Source organism: Fusarium graminearum, chromosome 4, assembly GCF_000240135.3.
Source record: "Fusarium graminearum PH-1 chromosome 4, whole genome shotgun sequence".
Lineage (NCBI taxonomy): Eukaryota > Fungi > Ascomycota > Sordariomycetes > Hypocreales > Nectriaceae > Fusarium > Fusarium graminearum.
In genome coordinates this window covers 1,127,628-1,146,412 of record NC_026477.1, presented here as the reverse complement: position 1 = coordinate 1,146,412, position 18,785 = coordinate 1,127,628, and the positions used below count along the sequence as shown (strand labels likewise).

The window sequence follows — 18,785 nt, the reverse complement described above, 5'->3', positions numbered from 1 at the left end:
AAAAATAAGTCTGTGGCTGGCGGTGTATAAGTTGACAACCTGAAGCCCAGACAAGGGACTGGATTGCCGAAGGCGGTATAGAGAGTGTAAGTTGATATAAAATCGGAGCCCCGGAAAAAAAAAGCGTAGCACTCTGGGAGGGACAGAGGCTGTTGGTTTCAGGTTGAGCAATCGAACCGAATCAGAGAAGAAACTGAAGCAGTGATCACGAGAGCTTTCAGTATAAGCCAAGGATGTGATGTTATAGAAACGAGTGTGTACACAACGAGAGAGTGTGTGTAGGAGAGAAAGACCTGGGGGAAGGGAAGGGGAGAGAAGAGCAGAGGCCAGGAATAAGTAAAAGAGCCGTAATAGTCAAGACCAACTTGTGGGTGCGGACGGACGTTTAACTTTTGGGGTGTCTGGTCTGTGTGTGTGGTGGGAGTGGATGGGTCGGATGCTCAGAGTAAGCCCAAGCCCAAGCAGCAGGAGCAGGAACAGGAAGCGGAATGAAAAAAAGCAACGGTCAACTAGTAAATGTCAGTGAGTAAGTGGTCTGTGGTGTTCCTGACTGACTACTACTATTACAATGCTGTGCACGCATTGCGTGTCGTTAGCAAAATAGGCCCGGGACTAGGCAGGGGTGTGATGAACAAGGTCAAGGACCCCAGTCAACTCTCTGACTCTGGCTTCTCTCAGACAGACAATTAGCACGAGAGCAGTCGCATTCTGACTGCAAGGCTCGGGAAGAGGGGAAACGGTTTGCAGGGATTCCCCTTGACAGTCCCCCTTCCTAGATTTCCGAGAGTTGTGGTGAGGGTGAGGGTGTGAACCATGCAAATATCGGGTGAGCAGCTGAAAGCTGGGTGATTTCCTCTCATGCAAGTCATGATGATAGCTGGGCTGACCTTGCAAGCCTATTTTCCATTGGGTTCTTTGGCTAGTCATCTCCAGTCTTCTCGAGAGTCTATCCTGTTGAATGGCAGACTTGCTAACTTGGTAAGCGAGTGGGTAGTGGGTGCGTGGATCATGACAACCAAACGGTTTTCGTGGTAGTGGATAAAGAAGGTTGAGTTGGGTTTAGTTTGGTTTGATTTAGTTTTGAATGTCTGGATGAACCTCAATCAATTGATGTTTCTGTTTCTTGTCCATGATGCTTCATCATTGGAAAAAGACGGTATACAATCAAAACCTTACTTGCCATACCAAAATAGAACGATTGGTTGTCGTATCTCGTTTCTTACTCCAAGCTTCCGCCTCCAAAGTTCAACGGTCAAGCTGTCAAAGGCCCAGCCAAAACTCAATGTCCCAAACGGGAAATGATGCTCTAGTCCAGAAGAGAGAGAAAAAACCAAGCCCTCAAAAGCCCTACAACAAGTATCCATCCAACTAGTATCGTGGCGGTATAGTTTGAGAGGTTGACGTGAGAGAGAATCATACAAGGTCGTCTTTTCCCCGCTGCCTCCATGTAAACATGTAAAGGGCAATTCGGTCACGGCAAAAACACGAAAATCCTCTTTTCTCTATGCTTCCATTGGTCCAAAGTTAAAAACCGGTTCCACGGGTACCTGACTCTAGCCTGCCCTGGCTTGCGTCGCGTTGCATTACAGTAACTTAACTCGGTAGATTGGATCGATCTAATGCCAACAATGGTTTTTTTTTACATATTTTTCGTGAAAATTGAGACTGGGTTACATCGAGTTTGTTAAAGCTCGCAATTAGTAGCAGTGGCTCTCCAGATAACAACTTGGCATTAGAAGTTATCGTCATGATAGAAAAATCTCTTAATCATCGAGAAATGCCCCTGTAGCATCGATGCTAACGAGCAAAATGTCCCAGGGCTATGCTTTCCAGCGTAAATTACCCATACAGGGAGAAGGGATCTCCAGATGCTGGGAAGAGGTATGTCACTCACCTACCAGCCTGCCAAGTAATACGTACCTCACAACCAGACAGACATACCTACATATTACCTGCAGTATGCACTGGGACTGAGATTGGCTGATCTGCCCACTTCGTTTCGCGTCCATGGAACAACTAAGAATAATCCAAGGAATAAAAGCAAAGGATGGATTCCTTCCAGCCTTTCCGCTGATTAATATTTTGGTATCCGCAGCTCGCAAGCAACTGCCAACAACGGATCCATGCCCAGCATAAGCACAGCCATCCGATCCTTGTTGTTGGTTTCATCTTTCACTTCCCCGAGCTCCTAATTATTCCTATATAGTAAAATCCCGTCCTTTTTTTCTTCCCTCTCATCTCCAACAGCAAGGCAGACGCAAAACGTGGCAGAGTAACCAAAGCAAGGCAAAGCCAAGGCAAGCTTCGCCTTGAAACAAAAAATATATTTTGGATAGAGACAATACTACGGGAATTAGTTGTTTGTCGATATTGATTCGAGGCTGATACATGCAATGTAATCCTCCACCGTCAGCAACAGAAGAAAACATTGCTGTAGAGGGAAAGCAATTCCAATACACCTGCATCTGGGCTCGTTTCGACGCTCAAAACACCTTGTGATCTGGGCTTTTCCTTTCTTCTCTTTTTTCTTCTTGTTTCTTTTTTGTTTATTAGTGTAGTACTTCAATAATTGGTCTCGTTGCCATCAAGCAACCGTGGGCCGCTCATGAGACACATTAAATCTCCTAGTTAGACAACAAATTACAACATCCCCTTGCTTCTGATCATCCCCAGTCTTTGTCTCTAATAGATGCAGACCCTGAAAATAAAGGAGACACTCTACTCTGAGGTCATTGTGGTCTTTGCGCCGTCTCAGTCTTTGTCTCTAAACTCTTTGTTTCTTTGCCGCCTCCGTCATTGTTTGAACCCCTCTATTGGACATTTTGAGACATCTAGACTGTCTAAATTGAGCTATTAGATACTAGTTAGTCAATTGTCTAGAGTTCAGTTGATTTCGTGTGTGTTGCTCTTCCAAGTCTTGGCTATAACTCCCATGTCCTTAGCCACCTGAAGATGTATAGAAGCCATGTTACCCTATTTAGTTTGTTTACTCCAAGAATCAAGATTTTGGTCAATCAATCGATCACGAGAGACACGGCAGTCCATGTTTCCAAGCCATGCCTAATACTGACTGTGCGTTACCCTCCACCTACCTACGTAACGTGATTGTTTTGCGCGTGCTTCACCGCGGGAGTATTCTCAGCCTGAGCCTTATTTTACCTTTTGATCAAACATTATCGCAAGCTAAGCTCCGACTCTTTGTTCCTTCTTTTTCGTAAACGGGTTTACCGAATCCTTTTTGCTATGACATGTTCTCTTGGCCAAAACGAACCAATTTACAAGTGACAAACGTGCACTCGAAACAGGAGCAAATGTCTTAGAACAGGGCACCCTTGTCGCGGTATTTCCGGGACTGTGGTCGAGTCCAGAGAGGATTGATGAACGTTTGGTCATTTATTAATTATTTCTGTTTATTTTTTTTATCTTTCTTCTACAGGAGTCTGAGGGTTGTTTTGTATAGATTGATGATTGTTCTCTGTGAGTCGGTTGGCGGCGCCATCTAAAGTCAATCCCCACGTTTTCTTATAGATTGCATTTGCAGAGCGATTCATAGAAGGCCACCCCCTGTAGGTCCGTGGGCTGAGCACCGTATTACTGACTGTCGATCACTGAGTGAATGCCCTGAGCTTCGCATCACGCTGCCCGGCTTCTGTGACTTCCATGCTTCTATTTATTCTCTGTAATTTCCGCTAGCAGTCTCTGCGCTATTACCTTGATAGGTGGCTGAACTCTCTGTGGAGCTTTGTCGGTTTCTTTTGATGCATCTTGTGAATTCATCTTGTCAAGATTATCAGTCAATGAGAAGTCATCACCACCATCCATGAGCTATAAGCGTTGAAATGAATACGACCTGCAGTTCATGCTTTGCATTTCTAAGCCTATCAACTAACTGTCAGTCTCGGAGATTTGAAAGAAGCATACGTATACAGACAACTGTTGTATCACCAGCTTCTGTTGTGGAACTCAATATACTTGGTTTCAATGACTCTGCATGTCGCATCGCATCATATCACACCATTGGATACCTATTTCTTGCCTGACGAAATATATTCTTTAGTATTATCTCAATCTCGTATTGCAGGCCGCAACCTTCTTCACTTGTCTTCCAATCAGCACTATCATGGGCGCTTCACTGTACTTGGGTCACCGACATGCCCATGCGTCTCCAGCGATCCCAACGCCAACAATGGCTGTGGCTGGCAACGTCATTATTGACCGAGTATAGCTCATCTTTACTATCTAGATTTATGCTGCTCGCCTTAGAAGCAATCGATGGAATGTTGTTGCCTTCCTGGTCCATGATCTGCAAGAAGGCGATCTGTCAAAGATCCAAAAATATGGTTCGTTTATATTAAATCAGGTCCAATAATAAACTCAATGGACGGCCACGTCCCGACGATCTTTCTAATCGCCCAACTGTTATGCCCGAGATCGTCGTTTATTTCCAGCTGGTTGGCTTTGTCGGAAGACAACTGGCGATATGTTATGAATTTTGATAATATTAGCGTAGCAGTTGTACCCGAGAAGGAACAGAAGAGAACGGTAATCAAGTACGGTAAAATCATTAGGCCTATCAAATCCCTACATCAGGCCGTTTTTATTAGCTTTGTCTGAATGCAACTGACGATGCATCCACTGCCTATCAAACTTAATGTTAAAAAAGATCTTCATCCGGACAAGACTATTGAAATTAGACTGTGATGATTACGAGATACTCTAAAAGCTTGAGAAGTGATAAACTTTGGCCATGAGGCCAATGCAAGACATAGTTTAAACTACTGACTGCCAAATTGCATCTCATCATCTCGTCTGTCAAAAAACATTTGAGGCTCAAGTTCAAGCGCCCGTTAGAACAGAACAGACTTTCAGGCGTTAACCTTTCATCTCTCTTTGGAAATTAAGCTGGCGTCAAGCTCCCGCTGTCGGTCCCCAATCGACGCTCGTTGAGTAACTAAGCTTGGTCGATCCAGATGGGGCCAAAAGGGATCTTCGGTAAACTCGTATTTACTTGTTTATTTACTTATGACTTCTTTTGGGTATTTATTTTGTTGCCTTTCCTTGCAGCTTAGGTCTCGGCCTGGTCAGATCTTGATCCAGTTTGCGGGGGAGCTTGTTTAGCCTGATGACGATGGTGACATTCGGCCTCCACGAGGTCATCTCGCTTGTGCGTGGCTTATATGCCTGGCTGCCAATAGTTGATGGGATTGTCTTGAAAACTCAGCAATACCATAATTTGAGCCGCATTTTCTTGGTCTATCTGCTGCAAGTCTAAGACTAACATATGCACACTCCTCGATCCGCTTCTCAACTCGCTATATCAAGATCTGGATCGCGAACCAATAGTTTAGGTTCAGTTCAGTAGTCGCTCATCGCTCATCGCTCATCGCGAACTAAGAAATACGACTTGAGCAAGCCTCTCAGCTTGACTCATCCATGTCATGGTTCATGGGTGTTGACATGGACGGAGTAATTTCATCGATCGTTACCCTACTGCCGGTATGCTCACGCAACCGAATTGACCTGGGAAATTACACAAGATCCGTATTTATCAGCCATCGAACTTTTTTCTTACCATCGAGTGACATACTACAGTAGACAAATAACGTGGTATAGGTACGCTTTGACACTACCAGCATCATCTCCGGTAGACTGACCGTTAACGGCAGTCAGCAACTGGTTCTTGGCCAGATAGGTTAAAGTAAATAAACAGCTAGCAGAGTATTTGTAAGTAATAGAACAGGGTCCATCCTTTCGTTCAGGTCTGTAAGTCCAACTTTGAGAAAAGTCTCGGGTACTGCGGAACACAGAGAGATGAAAAAGACATCACTGTGGTTATCAAATATCCGAGTTGCACAACAAAAACAAATGCTGCCATGACGACTCCCTTTCCAAACTCCCTTGCTTGCCAAGTATACCCATCTTCAGCAAATGTATGCCTGCCGCTGTGTGCATGAACCAACCAGAACTGCATGTCCCAGTTGAAGTATCCGGTCTAGCTCACGAACTATTGCAAAGACTATATGAACTTGGTCGCAGTTTAGGTGAATCTTGTTGGTGCTAGATCTGATTCATGTCTCGGTAATGTGAATCTGAGGGATGAACTTCTAGGTTTGTGATCAGAGTATAGGGTAACTATGCTTTCAATTTTGTTCCAACAGCAATATATGTAAAAAAAATTTTAAAAAAAAAATGTTTGAATATCTATAAGTTATTATTCAGATCATAATCTCATCTGTTGAGGGTAGAAACTACTATTTGGCCCTTTTGAAATAGGAAAACCAAGTTGTCTGTTGTTGTTTGTTTGTTTGTCTTGGACCAACTTTTGGTGCCTGGGGTGACCAGCGGAAAAAGTGTTGACATCATGACTTTGTTCAACTTTGAGCTTCAGTGACGAACAATGATAAAATATCTTCTCAAAATAAACTCATTTTCGCGTTGCGATAGAATTGCATCGAATTTTCTGAAAAATGGTAAAGCCTCGTGTAATTTACTGGTTTCGCACCGATCTACGACTTCACGATTCACCTGCCCTCAAGGCTGCTCTCGACCTTGACCCGTCTGTATTCTGGCCCATCTTCACATGGGATCCTCACTACGTCTATCGTGCAAGAGGAGGTCTCAATAGATGGCAGTTTTTGTAAGTTGCATACCGCCAGTTTCCGTACAACAGAACACACCACTGACTCTTACACAGACTCGACTGTCAGAATGATCTCTCAAAGTCCATCACAAAAGTCAACTCCAACTCAAAACTCTTTGTTCTGAGAGAAGCACCCCAGACCCTGTTTCCAAAGCTCTTCAAGGCCTGGAAAGTCACCCACATTGTCTTTGAGAAGGATACCGACAGCTATGCCCGTGAACGCGACAGTATCGTGACCCAGGCAGCTAAAGATGCTGGCGTTGAAGTCATTATCCGTTCTGGCAGGACACTTTGGGACAGCGATCAAATAGTAGAAAAGCACGGCGGGAAACCAACCATGTCTATCACCCAACTTCAGGCCGCAGGGAGTAAGCTTGGCCAGGTCAAAAAGCCGATACCTGCCCCCAAAAACCTCCCAGACCCTGGAGACATGCCTGTCAACTTCGATCAAGATGAGCCGGACACCAAACCCGACTTCAACTCAGAGATCAGGACAGAAGGAGACAAGACATACACCAAGATATCTGGACCAAAAGGCGACTTTGCCATAGAAACAATGGAGGAACTTGGCTTTCCACCTGCGACCACTCCTCATCGTGGAGGTGAAACGCTTGCGCTCAAAGCACTCGATGAAATCATCGCAGACAAGAAATACACGGCTACCTTCCAAAAGCCCAAGACGAGTCCAGCCCAGTTCGAACCACAGGCGACAACTCTGCTATCACCGCATCTGCACTTTGGCTCACTCTCTGTGCGAGAGTTCTACTGGCGCGTGAAAGATGTTGTGGATTCATACAAGGGTGCTTCCTCACCTCCTGAGAGTCTGATCGGTCAGCTACTCTTCAGAGACATGTACTTTGCTGCTCAGGCTGCGCTGGGATATGTCTTCTCACAGACAGCCAACAATCCGTACTGTCGTTTTATTCCCTGGCATCTGCCCTCGAAAAGGGATCCAGAGACGGGTCTTGTCACTGGAGAGTACCACGTGGACTCGGAGGAGGCAGATATCTGGTTCAAAAGATGGAAGGCTGGTATGACTGGGTTCCCTTGGATCGACGCTCTGATGCGACAGCTAAAAGATGAGGGGTGGATTCACCATCTTGGACGTCATGCTGTAGCATGCTTCCTCACAAGAGGTGGTTGCTACATCGACTGGGAACGAGGCTGCGAAGTATTCGAGGAATGGCTTATCGACCATGAGCCGGCATGCAACGTAGGAAATTGGCAGTGGCTGTCCTGCTCAGCCTTCTTCTCGCAGTACTTCCGCTGCTACAGCCCAGTGGCCTTTGGACAGAAGTGGGATAAGAAAGGGGAATTTATCCGTCGATACGTGCCCGAGTTGAAGAATATGGACGCCAAGTACATCTACGAGCCCTGGAAAGCTCCTCTGACGGATCAGAAGAAGGCAGGCGTTCGCGTCAAGGGAGATGGTTTGAACAATGTCGAAGAGGGCACATACCCCAAACCAATGTTCGATTTCGCCAAAAGACGTGATGTGTGTATTTCTTCTATGAAGGTTGCATACCAGGTCGGACTTCATGGAAATGACGGCCAAGCACTCGACGGGACGTGGCGCAAGCTGTTTCCTACAGATCGTGGGGAAGTGCAGGGAGATGTTGAGAGTGGCTACGGGGAGCATGCTGATGAAGAGGGCAAGTCTGACAACGAGGCTAAAGAGGAAGGGGAGGGTACATCCTCTGTCAAGAAGGAAGATGATACGACAAAAGGCAAGCGGAGTGCAAGACGGCATAGCACGGAAAAGGTACCCAAGAAGAAGAAAGTATGAATGCTGTACTCGTTCGATCTTTGCAGAGATATGAGCTTAGAAGAAGAAAGTATAGATTGATTCTCTAGATGCGTCGTGTGTATATTCATAGTAATGATAATAATAACACAGCCATATCTGGCATATTATACACTTCAAATTCATTTCCTGTTACTAGTTCCTGGCACTGGAATCTGCTAGTCTCGACCACTCCATCCCCCAGAGATAATACTCATGCTTCAAAGCCTTGTCCGTCTCCTTGGAAGCTTTGTCGAAGTCTATCTCAGCTAGTTCTCGAAACGCTTCCAAATTTCCATCACACCCTGCTCTGAACAGCCACTGCCGCTTGTCATCGAACCCTCCTCTCTCAAGCAAGGGACCAAGCTCAATCCAAGCATTTGGTTCCCCAAGCTGCTCGAGCACATCCTCTGCCTCCTTGATTTTTCCGAGATGTGCATACGACTTTGCAAGACACAGCAAACACACTCTCATCCACTCGAAGATGCCGTCGTCGACGCTGATGGCTTTCTTTAGTATGGGCACAGCCGCGGCGTACTTGCGAGTCATGAAAAGATTCTCTCCATACACGGTGAGGGCGTTGCAGTCTTTTCCTTCGTACACGAGCTTCATGAAGCGGTTCTCTGCAGACTTGAATTCCGGTATCCTGCCCCAGTAACCTAAACGAAATAAAGCCCTTGCAAAGGTGATGGTGGCAGGATTGTAGTTTACCGCTGAGGCAGATGCAAAGAGCGAGTATCCAAGGTTCCCAATGTGTACTGAGCTGTGAAGCATTGTTAGACAGGCCATCTCATAGGCGGTCTGTGGTAGGATTCCAATAGCTAGCAGCAATTTGTCAGTTCCATAAGTTTGCTTCAAGCTTCATGATCCAGCTTACCAGCGAGGTTCGCGCTATTAGGTGAATCTCCTTTAAGAACAGCTTCGAGATAACTCATTGCGTGCTTGTAGTATTCTTCTGGAGTCAGTGTGTTGAATGGATTGCCCCATTGTTGTATGCCTTTCTCAAAGACGTCGGGGGTGAGGATTTGGTTAATTTCTGATATCGCATCAAGATTGATGTCTGGGTAGGGTTGGGATTGGGAAGGGACGAGTCTTTGTGTTTGTTGAGGTGCTCGTGGAGGTTTTCGCAGCGGAGCCCTTGGTCCTTTTGAAACAGCATATGAGCGAGATTGAAACAAATTGGAATTAGAATTGATTGATGTTGTTGTTGAGTTGTTGGTGGTGTGTATAGCAGTAGTGGTTACAGCTGGTGTTGAAGAGATGGTACGTAACAGTTGGCGCATGATGCCAGTATTTACGTGCCGAGACATGAGTGACATTTTGAGCCTCAGATTTTTCGTATAGTAATAAATGAGTCAAATGCTTGTCTTGATGGGATCTATTAGTAGAGAGAAACTTGAAACCAGTCTCTCTCATGCTTGATAGAAGCTCGAGATGGTCGATGGGTCCACTGGTCAATTATGGAGACTCATCCGAGACTCTGCACCAATCATATCAACCAAACTTTAGGGGTGCAATTCTCAGTCTGAAATTTTCATAGCGACACTTCAAAGAGAGCTTCATCAACAACCTTCAACACTCAATCACAGCTCAAACTGTTAATTTCCATCTTCAACTCTGAGACGAATAGTCTGGGCCCTAATAATTCCGGCCTTGTTTACACCAAAACCTACAACCTCTTTAACCAGTCTTAAAACTTTCACCTAAAGCATTTTGTCAAGGAATACTCAACAATAATGGCACCCTTGACACGCAAGAGAAAGGCCGACAAGAAGCAGAAGCCAGAGGAGGCCCCCGCTCAAACAACCACCTCAGACAAGAAGCAGAAGCTACCTGTTAGAGCCAAGGACGGCGAATCCAGCGATATGTCCCCAGAGCAGCCCAGGGCTACAAAGGTCGTTTTCGGAGATGATGATGAGATGAGCGTGCCAGTCGCTCTGTCAAAACCTATTACACCAACACCCGCGAAGGAAGAGGATAGTGATGAAGACAGCGACGATGAAGCACCAGAGGCAGTGTCAACCTCCAAGGTAGCCTCTGAGATTAAAAAGTCCAACCAAGCAGCCCAGAAGGCAGCTCAAGAGTCAGTCTCACCCATACATTATCCAAACCATGGCTAACACACAGACAGACAAGCCGCCGCAGAGAAGCGCAAGCGTCGGGAGAGGGATGATCGGTTCAAACAGCAAGCCGAAGAGCGCAAGAAGCTAGAGGAGCAAGAGAAAGAGAAGGCCGAGGAAGAGGGTTCGGCTGACGAGGAGGAGCCTGCCCAGTCTCTCATTCAGCGCAGCAAAACACAAAAGGCCCCCAACCTGCTGCCAGCTGAGTTCCTGACAGACTCCTCAAGCGAGGATGAGGCCGAGGACGAAGACCAAGAGGAACGCCCCAGGAAACGTCGCGTTGCCACCGTGGAAAAGGAACTCGCCCGCCAAAGCAGAGGACCAAAGGACGAGCGTGTTGGCTCGACCGTGTTCCGCGTGGCCCAGAAGATAGACGAGAGGATGGTACCTAAGACGAAGCGGCAAACAAAGAACCACATGAACGACCTCATGAAGAGGAACCGGACTGCCGCAAAGCCACGATCTGGGTTCTTTGTCAGGTAGACGGGACAATGCTCAAGTGCCAGCACTTTAATGCCAGTTCTGTACCAATCATGAACTGAGATACCTACACAATACCAAAACACCACCGCAACCTACCTTTTCATCAAGTCACTTTGGCTGTACCAGGCGTATTGGGATTTTACGCACAAGGCTTTACATAGATAAAATTTACACGCAAAAGCTACTGTTTCTTAAGCACTGTATACTCCCCACCAAGCATTGTCAGTCAATGGGACACTCGTCAAATGAAAACTTATAGTTTGATGAGTACGTACGCATTCGGGGTTATTCCTACCCGGGACATCGTTGACAATTTCTGTTACAAACTCCCACCCACCCAAACATGTTGATTTTGCTTCAAGGCTGCCTGCCACACCCTGTACCTTGCTCAACTTTAAGCAAGACAAAGACCCAAACCAGGTCTGGCATTGTAGGGCGAAGTTGAGACCGCACTATGTCCATATGGCTGGTTCGGCACTTTAACTCTGACATCAAAGCACTCGATTGACTTGGCCTATATCGACCTTAATGCTCAAGTCCTGTGTACTGGATATCTACTCAGATATATCACGTCAAAGTCTTCCAACAGCACGAGCGTAATCGTTGTCTGTCACGGCCTTGGTCACAGCTCGAACTCTGACTAACCACCTACCCACTTGAGCAGTACTGGGTCTCGTCTTGAATTTCGATCCGCAAGCGAGATCATGGATTTGCAAAATTTACGACGCTCTCGGCAGTGAAATACTACGTGACCACGACCGATATTACCCACCTTCTATTGTAAGGGGGAGGAACCGACCGAAGCCTGACGAGCAATCGCGGTCCTTGACGAGGACGATCAATGAGACCCCAAAAGCAGAAACCCTAGGCTCGTGGGGGAAGGGACCTTCAAAGATAACCAACTGTTGTTATGCATGTATGCAACAAAATCAACAATGCAGGTCGTCATCCGAACCCTCCCTGACCTTGTCTCTATTCGGTGCCTGCATCTGCAGAAAAAAGCAAAAAAGGTCAAGAAGCCTTTTGAATCCCCGCGTCAAAGTGGATATTTCTTCAACGAGAGAGTGGGAACCCATTTCCGAGCGAGACGCTGGCACGCTTGAAGTTGAAGGCCTGATCCTTGCACATGTCCAGGCTTTTGGCTTTGGGATATCCTCTCTCCAGGCACACAACTGGGAAAAGAGTCCCTGCCGGGGAAGAGGGGGATGAAACGTTAAAGGTCAGAAACACATGGCGAATGCCGACCCTCAAGTTTCGTTACGAACGGTAGCGAAAATGGTTAATCGAATACTACATCAAAAGTGGTATGACCCAGAGCAGCGTTTGCAGATACATAAAACATGACGGCGACACTCACCGGTATGGCTTCACGTGTGTATTCCAGTCAAGTCACTTGCCTCAGATGCAATGCAGGTATCCTACAATGCAGAGAGAGGCCGAGTATGTACATACATATGCCGCTGAAGAAACATATGATGGGTCCATCCGAATCAATGGGTAGTTTCGCGGCCCCAGGTTGCAGTTACGGTGAAATGCGGATGTATATTACGGGCACATATAGGGCATTCGCGGCACTGCTATTTATTGCTTTACGAAACGAAGCGACATTGATGAGGGACGATACAACCTAGAACATTCAACACTATCGGCTGTTCGCTAAGAAGCGAGCGAAAACAAAGCGGGCAATATAGGCGGAGCGTTCCTTTTTACGACTGTATCCGTAATTACTATGTTCATATATACGAACATGCAGTTACGCGAACGTTTGAGACTTGTTTATCGAATACAGGATCATGAACCCAACCAGACTGTACGGATACGTGTTGTTGGTTAGCAGCTGAAAGTTCAACTGCCACCAGCAGCACCCATCCTTCTGTCTGGGTTCCTTCTACTTACGGCACATGTTGAACAAGGCAGACTAACAATGCTGACAATACGGGAGATCGACGTGAGTGATTTCAGGCTGTCTTGTTACTGACTCGTGAGTCTTTTCGCATCTGGACAACCCAACACTCACTCACCTGCCTTTACTGGTACACAGCGGTACTCGGAACCTAGCCTTTACAGACCCTACCTGAGCTAAACTAGCACCGAATTAGTATAAAATTGCGCTAAAGCAAGCCCTGGCAGAAAGAAGAAGACACTGCAGGCAGTTAGCCACGTGGGAGAAACGTGATGTACGAACATGTGCTACCACAAACACCAACAAGACAAAGCAGAGGCAGTTTGTCTTCGGACATCACAAACTAGTTTAGACCCAAAGACATGTTGGGCTAAACAAACCAGATGATGCTTGATGAATCACCAACATGAAGCAAACCAAGGCAGCACAGAATAAGCAGACACAATCATCATTCGTCATTGCGATCAGACCTGGCCAGCAAGTCCAAGTTCAAGCCATGATGCGGAGGGGGAGATGAACCCACCGTTTTGTGCTTAAAAAACGCCCACACTCTTGGTTATGAGGTCTTCTCTTCCAAGTGCAAGTGCAAGACTCAAAGAGGAGCCCTGACCCATCGATCGGGGACCTCTGTGAGACACACCATTCGCCCTACTACGAACCCCTAGAGAGCTTAGCTTAGCTGAAGCACCTTCCAAGAGGCCGGTCAGGACTACCTGAAAAGGGTCCGTGTTGCTGTCCAATCCCGGTGCTAAGCCGCTGGATGATGTGCCATCACGAGTCGTTAGGAAGCGATCTCAACTGGTCTCGTGGCGTTTTAGTTTGCACGCCACGAGATGATTGCCCGAAGTGTAAGTTGGGGGATGTGCTACGCATGCAGGTAGTAAAAGAAACATATTCCGCTCTATCGCCTGTGGAGACTTTATTGTCTTGTTGATATGTTTGTTCGGAGTCAAATTCTTGTTATGGCATACACATATGGACATCGTAAATGGGATATTACCAACAGGTGGTAGGAGGACCCTTTATTTACGGTTCAGTTGAGTGCTGCATTGGGCAGATAATGCCCGTCTTAACACCAACGGGCAACCCATAGTTACATGGAGACCCCTTGATAGATTTACTTTATGGTTTGTTTATTGAGTTATATTATTAAACATTGATAATTACCACAAACCCTAGGTTTCAGGGCAAAGTACAGAATAACCAATATGGACAATACTATGCATATTGCATTCAAAGCGAAGGTTGTTAATAGTCTCAAATGCATTAAGATGTGGTTGTTGGCGTTGTTGGTTGTTGGTCCAAATCAGCTTCAGCTCAAAACAATAATGCTGCGGCCAGTCGTCAAGGGACCTGCAAGACAACCTGGACAACCAAAAAGTTTCGTGGCACTTTTTGTGCGAGGGGTTGGATCAGTCCATCCACCACAACTAAATAGAACATCTCTTGGAAGCAGCGTGGAAGCGCGCTAACCTCGACACCACACCCTTTCATTCTGCACCACCATGTGCGCTTTCATCCCGTCTTATTCTCAGCATCCAATATCTGACCGCCACTGATAATGGCTATCAAAAGGATAGATACCAACTGCTGGCAAACACAGGCAAAGCAAAGGACTCAAGTTGCCTATTCCCCAACCCCAACCCCAACCGCCCCCTGTTGGTGATCATTTGCTTCCAAGACAATACTCCAGTAGGCGAGATCAAAACCCCGTATCGGGTACCACGAGCCGTGTGAATGACTCGATATATCATTTCTGCATCCTCGTGAGGTTGTCGATGCAGGTGAAACCTGAAAAGAATCACCTTTTCCAATCTCGATAAACAGCACAGCGCAGAGCCGGCGGCGGGCGAGCGGGCACCAGGAACGGAACCGCAAGCCTTCCCTCATTTAGATATGTTGCATTCGAGAAGCAGTTGGGAATAGCCTTGATGGCGCCAGGCCATGACTGCGACCGCCTTCTGATCAGGGCTAGCGGGTGACTCTTCAGTGATGTGTTTGCAACAGGGGAAGGTCTTGAGTACTGTTGCTGTACTTCTTTCAGTATCGATCCCATCCATGTCCTCTCAGATTGTGTTTCATGCATGTACTATGTCCGCACATATGCATGCATTGTATGTAGACTATCACCTTGCCTCCTTGTTCTTGTAACCATACAAACAGACATGAAAGAACCTGTGATGATTATCAAGTGAGATGAGGCTCTTGGCTGATGCAATCCTTTAGCCACTCACCACCAAAGGATCGCACACCCACACGCTTTCTGGTCAAGCCAAAGTCATCACCACGCGTCTGCTTGTTTTAGGTTTCCCTTTCTTCTCCTAAGAGGGATCCAAGACAATAAATGCAGGCACTTATCCGTCACGGAAGGCTACCGGTCGGTCCCCCGCCCAATCACACCACTCATCCAGGTAGGGCCGCTCAAACAAGGGCACCCTGAACGACAGCCTGGACCAGGTCAAGGGCCTCTCGGGACGCCATCGATGTTAACCGAATTGAACAGAACGACTAACCTGACCTAACCGACCAAATCTAGGCTGTCTCCAGGTCGATTTGCCTCGATTGCCCTTAATCACCAGGTCAAAGCTGTGAATTGCGATTCTAGCATCGCCCAACTGCTAGATCTAGATCCCGACAAAGGCTTTATTGTGCCCCTTCTCTCTCTCTCTCATTCAATGACGTTTGTGGCTGCGATGCAAAGATACGCCTCTGCGGAGAACAGACCCTCTTCTTGGGTCTAGAACCTGCGCCAACTTGGAGGCCGTTTGCTCTGGCTGTGATCTGCTGTACCGTGCCGTCCATAGCCATCATGATGGTTTCTTATACGTCTCGGAATCTGCGTGTTTCAGAATGTAAACGGACTTGACCGTTACTGCACCAAGGAACAGTTCAACCTCTGAAACGCTTGAAAGACGAGAATTCCTGCCGTTATGTCATGACTGTCCACTTTCCCCCTCTCAGACTCTGATGTGATTCGCGTATCGGCATTTGTACAGCACTGACTTGATTTGGTCACTGCCAGCTTTTCACCTGCTTGTCTCGGATGATATGTTATCATCCATTAATGCGGCCGCATATCGAATTAGCAGAAGAGCCAGTGTCGATTCACCATGAATGGGCAGTATTGCAGGGGTAGGACGAACCTGAGGGGTTTGCACGAATATTGACTCTGAATTGACAAGGTACACCAGAACTGGATTGTGTGTCATGAGGAGTTTTTTTCAATGCCAATACTGTTCCCAGTCAAGTTTTGGTCTAAGAAAAGCAACCCTCTGCAGCATAACAGATATCGGCAATTGGGAATTTGTTGCGAAAAGTTTCATCTTGCACTGCCCGCCATCCATCTTACAGATCTGATCTCAATTGTCAAGTTTCTGACGGAGGACTGCACATCCGGCGACTTGGCCACGGCGTACCCGAGCCCTACTATTCTGATATGTCACGGCCTGGGTCAATAGTTTCGAATCTATCACCACACATGACTCTGTGATTTCTTGTTGCATTGTAACGGGTCTCTACCATGCATGTTCTGAAGCCATAGGAAGATATCGTACGGCAGTTTGTCAATGAGCTCCAATCACCACTAGGCCACATGAGCGCGGCCTGGCTCGCACGGCCTTGATTCTGGTGAAGTGGAGGTAGCTCGTACCAGTTGATTATTTCTCTGCCATGAGTCGACACCGATGCAGGCAGGTACGTAAATGTATTCAATACACTCTGCATGTGGGGAAACAAGTGAGACAATAGACGATGTGATACCTGGAAAGAGCGTAGTCTGAGGATCTGATCTTCGACATCATGATTTTGGTCTGGGATGCTGATGATGATCATTGTCGGCACGACAGTAGCACCAGTTGATCCTGAGGACCCCTGATTTCCCCTGGGAGTTCTGGTGGGAGGTCCCTTTAGACTGGCAAAAGCAGGTCACCCAGTCACTTGGTTAGGCTTGATTTCCAAATCCAAGGGGGGCTCCGCTAATAAACGACGTCAAGCAGATAGATGGTGCACTGACTACGTAGTGGCACGAGACTGAAATGGAGCAAATCGGGTAGGCATACCAATGATCTCCCAGAAAAGAGAGCTGAGTCTGACAATGCTTTGTAGACGGACAAGCAGGCAGACAGGCAGACAGGCAGGCAGACATTCTCTCTGCTGCAGTGACCTTTTTCAGAAGTTTGGATCAACTTTTGGTGCTTCAAACCAGGTGGGATGTCTTGGGGACCGACCGAGTCAAGAGATTTAATGGAGTGGAGCTTGCCTTTGGAACCTATGGGAGGGTTAGCGTTTGATTGTTGATTGACGTACCGTACTGTACCTACATTAATTACCGTCAATCATACTTTTTGGGATTTCAATTCCCCGAATACCGTCTCTCACCCTCATCGGTCAAGTTCCCGATCTTCCATTTCATTATGGCAAAAAGTGTCCCTACGCCATACAGTAGGAAGCCAGGCCGGTAGGTGTGTACCTGGAGATGAACTGAGGGTCAATTGAATTGCTGGGGGAGGCGCCTGGAGAAGGAGAATGAGCAACAGGGGATCGCTGCAACTTGACGTGAGTGCATGTGCGGTATTCGGCCTGGGTAAGCCTGGGTCTGGCTTTGGGTCTGGGAATGCAGCCCTGGCTTTTGGGGCCTACCTGACCCTGACTACCCTGGCTGCTGGGAGCTGGGAGCCTCCCTGGCACGAAAGCCCGGGCCTTTTTTCTTTCGTGAGGTTGGACAGGGGAAACCCCCTGCAAGCTTAATGGAAGATCCACCCGGCCACCGCGAGAGACGCACCCTAGTCCCCGGAAGAAAGAGCAGGGGTGCAGATACTGAAGAGAACCTATGGAAGGAAGTTACAGTAGAACAGTTGAGCGGTAGCGTACCGGTTCACTCAGTCCAGTGCAAGCCATCAAAGCGCCAAAGGACCGGCCAATCTCTGAAAGGGAGGTCCTCCGCCTGCTAATGCTACTTCCCGTCTTGTACTGTACTGGCTGTAAAGGAAAGGAAGGAAGGTACCATAGACCTGGTTTCAATCGGATTGGTTGGGTGCCACTCAATCAAGCCTCAAGGTTAACAGCCTGCAAGTGCGAACGAAATGAAACTGCCATCCTCATATAGCCCACCACGCCCTTAGATCGCTTTGCTCCTGGTCTTGCTCTAGACGCTCTGTTAATTTCGGGTTTCTTTCTCGCTTCGACTCTTTTACCTCAACTTCCCAGGTTATCTTTTTTTACCTCCATTACTTCCTCCCCTCTATTTCGCCCTTCCTCCTTTTCCTTCTCCGTCTTCTCCTTTCTCCCCACCTCGACGGGGTTTTCTTCTGTACAGCGGACAGCAGACAGTGGGATCGACCACTCTAATAGCCGGAAAGCAAAAAAGAGACGAAGGGTTCCTGCCTATCAGCGAGCGAGCGCAAAAGCGACGAGTCTTATCGCCTTCTTCCAACGACATTCAATCGCTCCATTGAAACTCTTCATCTTACGACACCCACAGCAAGAAAAAGCAATTCCATTCTTTCAAAGGTCTGGGTGGTACGACTGCAGCATCTTCATTCATCCGTCCATCTTCGTACAGTGAGTGGCAATCCAGGGCCGGCATCACATCGCTCCTGGCTAAAAAGCAAAAAGCAGAAACATCGGCAGCCGACGTGTCGCATATCGCAAAACATCGCAAGCGAATTCAAACAAATATAAGCCAACTTCTCCCGGATACCCGCACATTGTGTCTCTTCGCTCTTCTCTCACGACACATCTTGTTTCCTCTTTCCTTTGATTGGCCCCGAGCTCAAACTCACATTTGCCAATCGACACTCAATTGTGAACTCGATTTACCGCTCTGAAACATTCCGAAATCACATGGATCCCCAGCCA

At 47.2% G+C, this 18,785-nt stretch overlaps 5 protein-coding genes across 5 annotated transcripts; 2 read left to right on the top strand and 3 right to left on the bottom strand.

Annotated features, from left to right (window-relative positions):
* Positions 1–6,467: 6,467 nt before the first annotated feature.
* On the top strand, positions 6,468–8,426 carry FGSG_06765 (uncharacterized protein; the record flags this gene model as incomplete). Its single annotated transcript, XM_011328112.1, has 2 exons — positions 6,468–6,637; positions 6,767–8,426. 2 exons carry the CDS (start codon positions 6,468–6,470, stop codon positions 8,424–8,426), a joined length of 1,830 nt encoding a protein of 609 aa, XP_011326414.1.
* A 153-nt stretch (positions 8,427–8,579) lies between these two features.
* On the bottom strand, positions 8,580–9,742 carry FGSG_06764 (uncharacterized protein; the record flags this gene model as incomplete). Its single annotated transcript, XM_011328111.1, has 2 exons — positions 8,580–9,244; positions 9,301–9,742. The coding sequence occupies 2 exons, from the start codon at positions 9,740–9,742 to the stop codon at positions 8,580–8,582; spliced, it is 1,107 nt and encodes a 368-aa protein (XP_011326413.1).
* A 417-nt stretch (positions 9,743–10,159) lies between these two features.
* FGSG_06763 (uncharacterized protein) lies at positions 10,160–11,026 on the top strand (the record flags this gene model as incomplete). Its single annotated transcript, XM_011328110.1, has 2 exons — positions 10,160–10,506; positions 10,555–11,026. 2 exons carry the CDS (start codon positions 10,160–10,162, stop codon positions 11,024–11,026), a joined length of 819 nt encoding a protein of 272 aa, XP_011326412.1.
* A 3,704-nt stretch (positions 11,027–14,730) lies between these two features.
* FGSG_12987 (uncharacterized protein) lies at positions 14,731–15,737 on the bottom strand (the record flags this gene model as incomplete). Its single annotated transcript, XM_011328109.1, has 4 exons — positions 14,731–15,018; positions 15,060–15,104; positions 15,443–15,496; positions 15,654–15,737. The coding sequence occupies 4 exons, from the start codon at positions 15,735–15,737 to the stop codon at positions 14,731–14,733; spliced, it is 471 nt and encodes a 156-aa protein (XP_011326411.1).
* Positions 15,738–16,355: 618 nt separating this feature from the next.
* On the bottom strand, positions 16,356–17,825 carry FGSG_12986 (uncharacterized protein; the record flags this gene model as incomplete). The annotated part of the gene is given in 5 exon segments (XM_011328108.1): positions 16,356–16,832; positions 16,988–17,196; positions 17,307–17,357; positions 17,369–17,663; positions 17,799–17,825. 5 exon segments carry the CDS (start codon positions 17,823–17,825, stop codon positions 16,356–16,358), a joined length of 1,059 nt encoding a protein of 352 aa, XP_011326410.1.
* Between the last annotated feature and the right edge of the window lie 960 nt (positions 17,826–18,785).